The sequence below is a fragment of the Nothoprocta perdicaria genome, unplaced genomic scaffold, assembly GCF_003342845.1.
Source record: "Nothoprocta perdicaria isolate Ctin4 unplaced genomic scaffold, notPer1 scaffold_80, whole genome shotgun sequence".
Taxonomy (NCBI): Eukaryota; Metazoa; Chordata; class Aves; order Tinamiformes; family Tinamidae; genus Nothoprocta; species Nothoprocta perdicaria.
In genome coordinates this window covers 2,384,143-2,396,552 of record NW_020456088.1, presented here as the reverse complement: position 1 = coordinate 2,396,552, position 12,410 = coordinate 2,384,143, and the positions used below count along the sequence as shown (strand labels likewise).

General features: G+C 46.9%; 1 protein-coding gene across 1 annotated transcript; it reads left to right on the top strand.

Annotated features, from left to right (window-relative positions):
- The first annotated feature begins 210 nt into the window (after positions 1–210).
- MYD88 (MYD88, innate immune signal transduction adaptor) lies at positions 211–9,697 on the top strand. The gene is made up of 5 exons (XM_026051915.1): positions 211–535; positions 3,927–4,058; positions 4,317–4,497; positions 5,538–5,629; positions 6,948–9,697. Exons 1-5 carry the CDS (start codon positions 211–213, stop codon positions 7,100–7,102), a joined length of 885 nt encoding a protein of 294 aa, XP_025907700.1. The 3' UTR covers positions 7,103–9,697.
- The last annotated feature ends 2,713 nt before the right edge of the window (positions 9,698–12,410 follow it).

Here is a 12,410-nt window from a genome sequence, read left to right as displayed (position 1 = left end):
TTCCCCTATTCCCAGGGACGCCGCAGGGGTCCCGCGGGGGCAGCGCGGCACTTCAGGGGCTCTCTGTGCACGGCGTTTTGCAAGACAACAACAAAAAACAGGGAAGTTTTACTTGCGCGGAGCCGCGGGGCGGCTCCGCGGGGCCCGGCCGGGGCGGAGCGCGGCGGGAAGCGGCGGCGGCGGGCGGGGATGGGCGAGCGCGGCGCCGCCATGGCCACGCTGCCCGCGGCGCCCGAGCCGCTGCCGCTGGACAGCGTGCCCATGGTGGCCCTCAACTACGGCGTGCGGCGCCGCCTGGGGCTCTACCTCAACCCGCGCTCCGCCGCCGCCGCCGCCGACTGGACGGCGCTCGCCGAGCGCCTCGACTGCGACTACCTGGAGATCAAGCGGCTCGAGGCGCTGCCCGACCCCACGGGCGCCCTGCTCGAGGAGTGGCCGCGCCGCTGCCCGGCCGGCGCCACCGTGGGCCGCCTGCTGGGGCTGCTGCGGGAGCTGGGCCGCCACGACGCGCTGCTCGACCTGGCGCCCAGCGTGGGTGAGACCGGCCGCCCTCCTTCCTTCCTTCCCGGCCGCGCCGCCTCCATCTTGTGCCCTGTCCCGCCCGCCGCTGAGGCGGGAGCCTGCGCCCCGCTCCGAGGAGCCCATGGGTTTATTTTTATCTCATTTTTCCCCTTTTTTGAGGGGTTGGGGGTGCGATGTTGCCTACGGAAGCAGAGCGCGGGGTGGTGGCGACGCGTCCCTGCCCTCAAACGGGCAAAACGCCCCCAGCCGCGCGGTTATTTATCCCTAAATCCTCCCCAGCCGCAGGAGCTCCTGGGGGGTTCCCGATTTCTGCGTTTGTGCCGCTCTGCAGACTAACCTGCCTGCCCCCAAATCCTCGCATTAATCCTTTCAGGATGCTCTGAGCAATGTTAGCCTGGAGAAACTTCCCCAAATTCCGGATGTGTTGTGAGCTGCCGTGTTGGGATGCACGTGTGGGGCAGAAGGGGAGATGGAGGGACACGCAGGGTCTGGCTGACGGGGAGCAAAATCATTTTCTTTGCAAACAGAGGAGGTTTAGCACAGAGTCGGTGAGAAGCTGTAAATAGGAAGGTGCTGGGGCCGAGTTGCAGCCTGTGCTTCATGGGCGCCTGGCGCTGGGTTGGCTCCGTGAGGAGCAGCCGGTCGTCAGCCCTGCAGCGCGCCGGGCAGCGTCCGTGCCGGGGGTTTGCACGGGCCCGGGCGCTGCGGGCCCCGAAACGCAGCGGCCCCGCGGTGGAGAGAGAAAAACTCTCGCTTCCTGTGAGTCACTGAGGGAAGTGAAGATCTGGAAATGTCTCTGCGCGGAGCAGCCCACGGAGGGCCTTCCCGTGCGCCACATCAGGAAGACGCTTTGAAGCCTGTTCTTCTCTTGGAAGACTAAGAGTTGGGCAGTGCAATCCATGATCCACGTCTGTCTCCTTTCTCCTGAAATTCCTCAGAAGTTGCGGAAGTTTCCAGCTCTGCGGTAGAGCTGGGACCTGCACAGAGCTTCTGGAGTTCACCTAGACGTATTCCAACCCTGAGTTTAGGAGCTGACCCGTTGGACAGGCACAGGGTGGATGGTCTCTCTGAGATGCTTACGGATAACAGCAGGACGAGTGGGAGGCTGGTTGACCTCAGGGCAGTCATGAGTTTTGCGCAGCTGATAAGAGTCATGATGATAAGAGGAGCTGACGAATTCTGGGGAGATTTTCATCGGGGGCTGTTCAGTGCCAAAGTGTTGGCTCGGGAAACTTCTCAGCTGCAGATTGTTCAAAACCAGGCGGTTATTTTAGGAAAGTATTACGGTGGGTGTATTCTTATAAACTTCCCTAGGCATTTGTCCTTCTGAGGCAGAAGTCGTCCTCCCCTCAGAAGGGAGGAAACTCAGAAAAAGAAAGAAAATGCAAAATTGTGTTCACTGTTGTGCACGGTGTTTCCTGGTCCCAGAGGCAGCTTTGTGTGCCCTGCTAGGACTCCTAGAGCTGCCTTCAGCGTGGGGTTACAGCAGCAGTTTTTAGGTGTCTGCGTGTGTCACCAGTGATGCTTCCACTGTGAGAGGTGCCAGTCTGGGGCATGGTTCTGCAGCCCAGGGGCACCGTAAGGTGTCTGAGAGGCTCAAGATATCCCATATGGCTCCCAAAGGGGCCTCTACATCCAGGAGCATATCTGCCAGAGGTCTCGGATGCTCTAGGATATCTCAAATGGCAGCAGGTACCTTTCGTGCTGGCAGACAACCCAACATGCTGGGTGGGATAGGATAACTTTGTGAGACTTTCTTGCTACTTCGCTGTGTTGGCTCTGGTCCTTTCATGGGCCTTCGAGGTTGTCTTTGACTCTTGTTTGCTGGTTAGCCTGTGTACTCGGACGTAGTTTCCTGCTGAGGTCTTATTCATGTTGAGTTACTGAATGTCTTTAATGACTTTGGGTTCACTGGTTCTACTGGCAGTAGTAGATATTGTCCCAGTTTGTCCTGTAAGAAGACCTAGAGACTCTGGTATTTCATTCTGAAAACCCAACTCTGGGGCTTATCCTATAGGGATGTATAGGCTTGGGGTTTACAGCGCAGTGCCGTAGGTAACCTGGGTGTGATGGCTCAAATGGATGAACCAGGGCCGCACTTACCTGAATGACTATATGTGTCATCACGCAAACGGTGCTAATACAATTAAAATGGCTAATTCTGTGGTGAGGACTAGTAATAATATGTCTTTAAACAGCTGCCTGCTCTTGCCCACTCAGCAGGATTCTGGATTCAGCAGGAAGGATTCTGCATTGTGAGCTTGGTAACTGGAGGGAACAGCACATATTCAGGCATATTTCAGCCTGCTAGTCCTTCCTATGGAACTCCCGAATCCCTTTAGAAGCCAATTTAAAGTGTTTCTGATGATGATTTTAAAGACACTGACTTACATGCCATGAAATACTCACTCCTCATGAGGCAGCTGGCAGAGAAGAGACACGAATTTGTGCTGCACTGAGGAAGCCTTTGAAATCTGAAGCAGCTGGCCCATAAGGACCGCAGCGGATTTGTTTCTCTGCTAAATAAACCACATTGGGAAGGACGACAGGAGAGACGGGGAGTTTGTTGGCCACGGGAAGGGCTTTCATCGGACTCATTGTTTCCCAGTGCAGCAGTAGCAAAATCTGTAGCTGTAGCCTGACCCCAGAGTGATGGGCACTCAATTTATTTATATATTGAAGCTAATGCGGAAGGCAGTAAGGAGTTTCATTTCTTTGCCAACTGCCAGTTTCAAATCTACTTTTGCTTTCAGGTTCTAGTGTAGGATGGCAGAGGCTGTAGCATTTTCTCCTAGTTCTCCAAAGGCTTTACATTTAGGTTTATAATTCATTTTTAAACATGCTTCTTTTTGTAACAGACCTCTGTCCATCACTGTCTTCTCACGGGAAGTTCACAGCAGCAACCACAGCAGGTCTTCTTGCCTTAGAAGGTGTCTGTCCACTTTGGTTGATGGCTAAAAGAGGATCTCCACGTTGGCTGGACAATATAAGGGCTGTTTCAGGGGCTATAGCCCTCCTGATGGGATCAAGGCAGGCAGGACCCCACTTTTTGTCACCTCTAAAAAACACACAAAAGAGTGTGGCATCATCTAATGTGTGTGTACACTTACTGATAAGAACAGATATGAAGACCTTTAATTAAGAATCACCCCCCAAGTTGTTTGATGTTTTTTAAATACTTTAAAATGCACAGCAGTGACAATAGGAAGTAGAGGTATTAAGACCTGTTGTATATGGATTCTGGGAGCATGGACAGTAGATCCATAAACAGGTACTTGAAAGAACAGAGAAATCCCCCTCTACCATCCCTGATCCCTTATGTAGCTGTTCCCATTTTCAAAGAATTTCAGCAGTGTAAAACTGTCATCACAGGAGATTTTTGGGTTGGATCTGTGTTTCTACAGAGGCAGATTGTAAGAAATACTTGCAAAGGAGGAAGCAGGAGGCCAACCAGCCACTGCAGGTCCCGGCAGTGGACAGCAGCGTGCTGAGGACATCGGAACTGGTGGGCATCACGACCAGGGATGATCCTCATGGTGAGTGACACGGTGTTGCTTCGTGATTCCTCACCTTGGGATTGCTCTTGACTGCAGCAGATCCCTGTGAGAAAGGCTCAAACACGTTTACTACCTGTGAGTTTTTTTGGTAAAATGTTAATTTATCTGAGCAAGTTTTGCCAGTTTGGCTGTCAAAGCCCCCAGTTCCCAGTCAAGGGTTGCAGAGCTCCCTTGACTCTACAGGAGTTTTTTTTTATTTTCAGTAGAAGATGATAACTAAATTTTCTCATGTTTCAGGGAGCGGAACAGAGATGTTTGATGCCTTCATCTGTTACTGTCAGAAGGACCTTCAGTTTGTCCAGGAGATGATCAGAGAGCTGGAACAAACGGAGTTCAAACTGAAGCTTTGTGTGTTTGACCGGGATGTCTTGCCAGGAACGTGTGTGTGGTCCATCACTGGAGAACTTATAGAAAGGAGGTGGGTGAACCGAGGCTGCCCGGGACAGCTCGGGGTAATGGGACGTTGTGTCCGTTCTTGCTTCCGTGATGTCTGTAATGTGGGGCCAGCGAAGCAGGAAGAACCACGTGGTGTCTTACTGGGGTTTGTTTTATGCTCTTGGCTCAAGGAGGAGGATCCAGGCGTTCCCAAACACGTAGCTTCACAGAATTCACAAGGAGGGAGCTATTGTAGTGCGGCTGCTTACGCATGACCCCTTTTCTGCGGCCACAATATCTGCAATCACATCTTTGAAAGAGATCTGGAAACGAGTACAGCTCCAAGCTGAATTAGCTCCACCAACAATGTGGAGTTTGAACCAACAGCGCTGCTGTTGGCTCCGGCTTCAGGGATCCTTCAAATCCCTGTGGTACTCGAGCACAGATGGGAGCTTGAGTCCCACATAAGGGTGACTCCCCACATAGAGAGTTGCCTAGAGAAAGTGCTTTATGGTGTCAGGAGGGGAGGTACTGCCCTGTGGAGGTCTTTTGCTGCCCCCAAGTCCTGCTAAATTAGGATGAGTGAATAATCCGAACATGGTTTTAACATCTGCCTTTCATAAGGAGGTAGCTCGGCGTTTAACAGGCCTCGCTGTGCTGGCTTTGTACAGTGCAGCCCTCCCTAAAGAATCTAATGTGTAGTTCACAGCCAGGTGAATTCACAGTGGTATTAGTACAATAAGCCTCTGTCCAGATCACAGATCTTTTTAATATTAAAAAAGTGATGTTCAGTCAATAGGGGAGGATGTGAATGGATAATTAAAGATTTTTTTTTTTATCATGTATAGGCCAAGGATCAGCTCCAGCACAGACAAGCTGGAGTTTTTGGATAAGCTGGATATTTGTGTTAATATTGGAGCGTGCAGCTGTAATCGGGTTTCTGTGTGCAACGTAGGTGTCTGCCAGTAAACCTTTCTGTATAGTTATACCTGCTGGAAAACACAGAACAATTATGCATCTTCACTAATGAGGATGAGACACATCTCTCATTTTTTTCTCTCTTTTCTGACTGCTTTAACGTAGGTGTCGGAGGATGGTGGTCGTCATTTCAGATGATTACCTGGAAAGTGATGAGTGTGATTTCCAGACCAAATTTGCTCTTAGTCTTTCCCCAGGTAAGATCTCACAAGTACTTCATTTAAAAATTCTTACCAGTGCTGCTGTTTGTGTTACAGTAACAGCTATTGCAGTTAATGAACGTTCACCCTTTCACTCATCCTTGAGCATTGTGGATAGGCCAGTAAAATCTTGCGAGAGTTTTAAGCTTGGAAAAACCTTTTCTTTATTGTTCTGAACTGAAGAACCTTTGATTTATTTCTGCCAAGTGAGATGGCTTTGCTGTATCCAGTGGTTATCCTACACCCTTGTATATTCCTGGGGAGTAGATGCAGCTCAGCCTAACAGCGTGGAGGTTGCTCACTGTCTAGGAGTGCCTGCATGCACCGTCCTTTTTCTAGATAAGGTGCTTGACATGGTTTATAAACATGTCAGAAATGAAAACTGGAAGCCAGTGGCAGAGCTGGGGATAAACTGCATTTTCCTTGATGCTGTCATTTCATGCTGTGGCCAGTAATCCACTGACGAGTCCTAATAAATGGCATCAGCCCCTAATCGTAGGGTTTTGCAGGAAAGTCCTAGTTCTGCAGCAGTTCCTTGGTGTCACACCGTTCACCTGCAAAGAAATGTTCATCTGCGTTTAATGACTTGATCTCTACCAGTAAAACCATTGCCTAAAAGTACAAGCTGTTAGAAGTAACAGGGTGACTAAAGTGCAGAAGGGTTTGGTTCTGGGAGCCCCGTGGATTATTTAGATACCTGCTGTAGGTAGGAAATCTTGCAGTGCCGCATCTGGATTTCAGTGTTATCACTTGTGATAATCACAGCTCATTGAGATGGTAGCAAGTTCTCATATGAGAAATGATGAGGGAAGAGGCTCCTCTTCAGAATAGCTGCTCCTTCAAGCAGTAGTTCTCACAGGGAAAGCTGGGCAATCAGTATGAGCAGAGTGATAGGAGAAGGGGGAGGAACTGTAGACAACCCAGTGAAGTTGATCATCTAGAAGGTGATTTTTCTGTTCTCATGTATATCTGGAAGCATCAGAACAGTTTGTCTTCTCAAGAGTCTTTGCACTCCCACTTGGCATAGGAGTGCATCTTAGATGAAACTTGGGGTCCTGTTCTGTCCTTGGTAGTGGAGCCCTTGATTCAGGAATTTCTTTCTGGGGTTAGAGCTAGTTGCTCTGCACTGATGGGACTCAACCCCGGGCTGTGTGGTGCGTGTGCTGTGTGCAGACAGCGGGCCCAGCACTGCAGCCCTGTGTGTGTAACCAGCCCCTGCAGCCCTGTGTGTGTAACCAGCCCCTGCAGCCCTGTGTGTGTAACCAGCCCCTGCAGCCCTGTGTGTAACCTTCTCTCGGTGGCCCTTGTCTTTCAGGCGCTCGGCTCAAGCGGCTCATTCCAGTCAAGTGCAAAGCCATGAAGAACGAGTTTCCGAGTATCCTCCGGTTCATTACAATTTGTGATTACACCAATCCTTGCACCAAAAAATGGTTCTGGACAAGACTGGCAAAATCTCTTTTGCTGCCATAATGCAAAGTTAGGACAGCCTGATGTTACATTTTTTACTTTTTTTTTTAATCTGTCCTGTCTGTGCCTTTGGACCAGGGTCTTCAACCACTTCGATCCTCACAGTCTGTGTTTGGAGCCCGCAGCTGGGAGCACAGCATTTTCTTCAGCACATTTTCATAGCCTGAAAGGGGAAACGAAGCAGTTGCCTGGGAGTTCCTGGTCAGGTCAGGAAGCAGCAGCAGCTGGCACTTTGTTTAGTAAAGTCTTTCACTGAATATATACGTCAAAAGGCTGAGTCACCTACATGACAAGGCTTTGCTATAAGTGTTTAATAAGACCTGGGAATATAAAATGCTGGTCTAAGACATGAAATAAAGCCTCAAACAACAGGCTTTAAAAAAAAGTCATTTTAAATGTTAAATGTTAAATGTTTAAATGATAAAAAAAATGTTATTTGAAATGCTGTTTAATGGATATAGAAGTACCTAGGTTGGTTACAAATCAGGTTTCAATCTCAGGCTGTTTCCTCCTTGGCGAATGGCCAGTTCCACGAGAAGGACCAGGCTGGGGAGCCTTCTCAGCAGAGCTGGTGGCCTTGAGTCCCTGAGAATCTGCACTGCCAGCCCCTGGGCCCCGCTGGCTCTCGGGGCAGACACTCACCCTCAGTCTCTGTTTTCAAAAGAGCAACAAAACGTCTTCTAATTGTTGAAGCACTGAGAAAAGAATGGGTCACACTTTGTTCTTAGCAATATTTGCATGATTGTGAACTTAGAGCAATTATTCTTCTTGTTGTAACTAATGAAGCATTACTGAACTCAGTTGGTTCATGGCTGGGTATATTTTGCTACTTAGGTTATATCCCAACGTGCCTTTTCTGTGTTCATTTACGGGGCAAAACGCCTGTCACTAGCGTTGTCTGTGACAGCTCCTCAGGTTTGCCATAAGTGATTGTTTTTGCTTGCTAAAAGCAAGACTTGTGCGGAAGGATGTGTCCTTGTCCATACTCAGGTCACACTACGTGACAGTCCTACATGAGCATTTTATATTCCCAGACTTTATTAGATGTTTATAATTGAGCCTTCTTGCGTTATGACTCAGTCTAAATGTGTATTTTTGGTGAAAGTCCTTACTATCCCAAATGAGGGGTGTTGTTGCTCATGATCTGAGAAAGCAGATCTCTGCACTTAGGATCAGACCTAAGTTGTCTGATCTTCAAAAACAGCTTTAAGGATGCCTTAAATAAATAGAAATAAATAACAGATAAAAAGTGCCTTGAATTATAGATGGGGCTGCTTAGAAAATAAATGATAATGTTACTTTAAAAGCATATTTTAATTGAGTGCCACAATTAGTCATTAATGTGTTTGTGAATAGGGCTAGAAACAACAGTGATACTGCTTTACATTTTAGACATGGCCTTGAATTTGGCAGATTTCAGGGCCACTTCATGGCTCTCACCAGTTTTTGGTGCTTAGAGGGTGGAGGGTGAGGGTGCTGCCCAACGTGGTCTTTTAAAGTGCCTTGTGGGTTTATTAAACAGATTTTCAGTAAATATTTATTTTCTAAACTGGTAGGAGAGGAATTTTGCTTATGTGTCTGCACTTGCTTGAACCCTATCAGGTAGTCAGTTCCTTTAGCCACTGACTCATATTGATCCTGCAGTTTAATGATTTACAGTTTGCATTTTTAAGACTGGTTGTCAGCGTTCTGAAGATTATTTTGAAGCATTACCAGGGCTGCATTCCTCAGATAGAGACCCGGGACCTGTCCCGCACAAATGGGGACAGTTGCTTTCCTTGGGGTTTCTGCATAATCCTTAAATATTAATTAATGTTAATTATATAATAGTTTCTGGAGGCTGTTCCGTCCCCAGTAGCTCCTGGGGGCTCGGAGAATTCCCATACTACGGAGTGGCCATGAACATTAATTATGGGTCATTCCTGGCAGGACCGAAGCAGATTCCTCTCCATTTAAGAGTGGAAATGTCTTATCTAGGAGCTTATCAAAGGTGGGAACAAAAACATGAGTTTCTTTGGTGCAAACGCTAGAGGGAGGCAACGGTCCATACTTCTGAATTCCACTAGCTAAACACAGTATTCAGGGTAATTCTAAAAGATGTCAGTGCTCTGACTGGGTCATGTTATCACCAAACTTTCTGTGCCTTGGTTTTCCATCTGTTTCTCTTGGATGCAGTGCAAGCATTACTATTAATGGAATGCTGCTTTCTTAAAAGCAGTCAAAAATATGTGTTGCATGCTAAAATTATTTGGGGGAAAAGAGAATTAGTAGCCCTAAGGTTATAAAATGTTTTTAAAATATATATCCTTTTACTACAAAATCAAGTTTTTGCACTTCTGACATTGGTCATATCTGTTTTGTCATGGTGGATTTATTAAATGTGACATTTCTGAATGATATAAAATCCAGTTACTGTAAATACATCCTGGTAGGAATCATGCAGTTCTCTTTTCCCCTCTTCATGCATAGCAGAAGGTCCTAAAACTGAAAATCTTTTTAAAAAAAGGACTTACAAGTCCTGATGTTTCATTGTTTCCATGTTGTGTCTCTCCCTCCCTGAAATTGTTGTAATTGAATGTTACAACCAAATCATTTATTTTTATATCTATAGAAAAGTATATATATATATATTTATATGTCTTTCTATCCTGATACAAATATTTTGAAAATCATCCATGCTGCATGGCCATTCTGAAAATAATCAGTGTTTTTTCTTCTTCCTGCTTAAGAACCAACTATTGCTACAGTAGAATAAAGATGAAAATCCGAAAGGCTCCATCTCCTTCTTGGGCATCACAGAATGTTGAATATTAGGCTCAAAAAGGAGAGTGTTGAGTAGAAATGTTGCCTGGACGGAATTTCTGGAGGTCAAGGATGAACTTCATATCAGGAGAGGTTGTGCTTTAAGTCTCTTGCAGGGCAATATTCACCGCACAGCTTATGAAATAACATCTTTCCGACGGGGAACACAAGCTCGTGGTAGCTCTTTTCCATCTTTCTTCTCGAGAAGAAACACAGCCCGTCCTGCCCCTCTCCGCTCTTGCGATGGGGAGGCAGGGACTCCTCCGTGGGCACCGATTCCGTCCCTCCCGAAGGAAGAATCTACCCAGGGTGATTCAGAACGGGCAGAACTTGCTCTTGGCTTCAGCAGGGGGAGGTGACAGATGCAGTATGGCCCCTTGATGGACCAGGTGCTGGCTGTCATTCCCCTGACACGTGGAGCATTGCTCTGTCATGACAGGGGCACTTTTTGGTGCAGAGGGCACATTTACATGAAGGAAATTAGTACAGGCTGGAAAATGTAATTATGTATAAAAAAATTCGGGAAAATGCTTTTGATCACCTTGGAAGCATAGGAATACTAGCGGGAAACATGCTAATGGAATTGAAACTGTCAGATCTAGGGGGATTTCAATAGGTTAAAATTAAAAGAAAAAATACAACTAGGCATGCACTGTATCCAAATGTTTCCCTACAGGTGATTTTCTCTCAGTGCTACATTATAGCTATTTTTGGTTCATCCCAGCAGGATTTTGAGGTAGATTTGAACTTGACCAGTGCTATCAAGCCATGTGCAACAGCCTTGTTCATTCTCGAGCAAAATATGCAGGCAAGTGGGATGAAAACTGTGGTACAGGAATCCACACACAGGCCACTGGTACCATCAGGCTCCATGACGGAGCATCCAAATTCCCCCTGGGACAGGGAGATTTCGTTCTGCTGTCAGCCAGGGCACTGTTTGGGATGCAAAAGTAGGGATTTTCAGCAAAAGCACGTGGGCTAATGTGTGTGGGTGCTCTAAAATGGACCTTCTCAAGCTTTTTGCAGCATTTTTCTGGCTCTGGCCTTCAGATACGTTTGCCTTCTGCTTGTGTCAGCAGAACTAATTTAAGGGCAACAAGCCCTGAGCTGCTTAACTGGCTGCATGCCGGCTGCAGATCTGTACGGAAAACTGCCCAAACGAATCCCAAGATCCAGGGTCTATTCCCTGTTCTGCCAGAGCAATCGTAGACTATTTAGTGTGGTCCCATCTTTTTAGAGCATCTGTGCACTCTTGGAGGACTTTCCCAAGAAACATTTCCTGAAAGCTCTGTATATAAAGTCACTGGTCTCCACCCACCGTCTCTCTCCGGTTCTTGTTTCTCCTTGACTTCAGATACACAAAAATGACCCTATTTTTAGCAGCCAGTAGTCAATGGCATCGGAATTCCTGAGTACGGAGGAAAGGATGTGAACTATCCAAATAGATTTTTTTTTTAAACTGAGATCTCTTTACATTCCTGTCTCCATAGTAATAAGCTATGAGTCAGTTACACAGAACTATTAGACTGTTGTTGTAGTCCCGTGTCATTAGGACCTGTTAACGTGAACCACTCACCTTGCCTGGCTTTGGCTCAGTGCAAAGAGATACTGGCCAAGAATAAAAACTGTATTCCTTCACACATCTTATTTCCAGATGCCCCAAAGTAAATGAATTTGAATATGTTTATCTACTTACTTCTAACTTTTTTTTGTTTGTTTTGGCAGTTTTGGTATGTCATAATCAAATTCTTGTTCTAACCAACTATTTCTTACTTAACATCAATTTTATATCAGAATTCAAGGTGGCAGCAAAGCTCTGATTTGTTACTGCCTTTCAGTTTAGCTACTCAAGAGTATAAACTTAGAATAAAAGGGAAAGAAATAAGACCTTGTCTTGGTCATGGGCTCTGAACTTGTTTCCTAATGCTGAAAATCTGGGTGACAAGAGAATAATAATGTCCTATTTCTGCCAATGTAGAGATAGGGTTGGTAGGGGAAGAAGAGTGTTTGCCGAGCGAAAGCTGCTTTTCAGTAAACAGACCGTGAGAACCAGAACTCACCTGTTCCAACCGGGTCTTCGGCTGCTTGACTTCAAAGTGACCTCAAAGGGGAATTTAAAATCACTTAGTTCACTTAGTAGGGAAGGGCGGCCTGGAGAGACAGGGCAGAACACGGGATCATTAAAGGAAACCTGCCCGTGTGGTTTAGACCAACATGACCCCCAAACCCATTAATCAAAACTTGCTCCAATACGAGCATTTTCAACCACTGCTCCTTACCTCCCCGCGTGGTACCTGCCTTATTCCTCCAAACCAAGAATATCAGGGGAAAACCCCGGGGATAAATGGCGTGCTGGTATTTCCTTGCTGCAGAGCAAAGTACCTTGCACTGTTAAATAACCAGCTGCCGTTTGATAGGCAAAGTTCCCTCCCGAAAGTGTTTCCACCGGGGAAAATTTGCAGGGAAACAAGGTCACGCATTCCGCCTGCCAGCGTGCACTGGCGCTATT

What these genes read in the sequence shown, in the direction of transcription:
- MYD88 (XM_026051915.1), top strand. Translation starts at nt 211, where the DNA reads ATGGCCACGCTGCCCGCGGCGCCCGAGCCGCTGCCGCTGGACAGCGTG. An exon ending in CGACCTGGCGCCCAGCGTGG is followed by an intron (nt 536 to 3,926) that starts GTGAGACCGGCC and finishes GTGTTTCTACAG; the next exon opens with AGGCAGATTGTAAGAAATAC. An exon ending in GGAGAACTTATAGAAAGGAG is followed by an intron (nt 4,498 to 5,537) that starts GTGGGTGAACCG and finishes GCTTTAACGTAG; the next exon opens with GTGTCGGAGGATGGTGGTCG.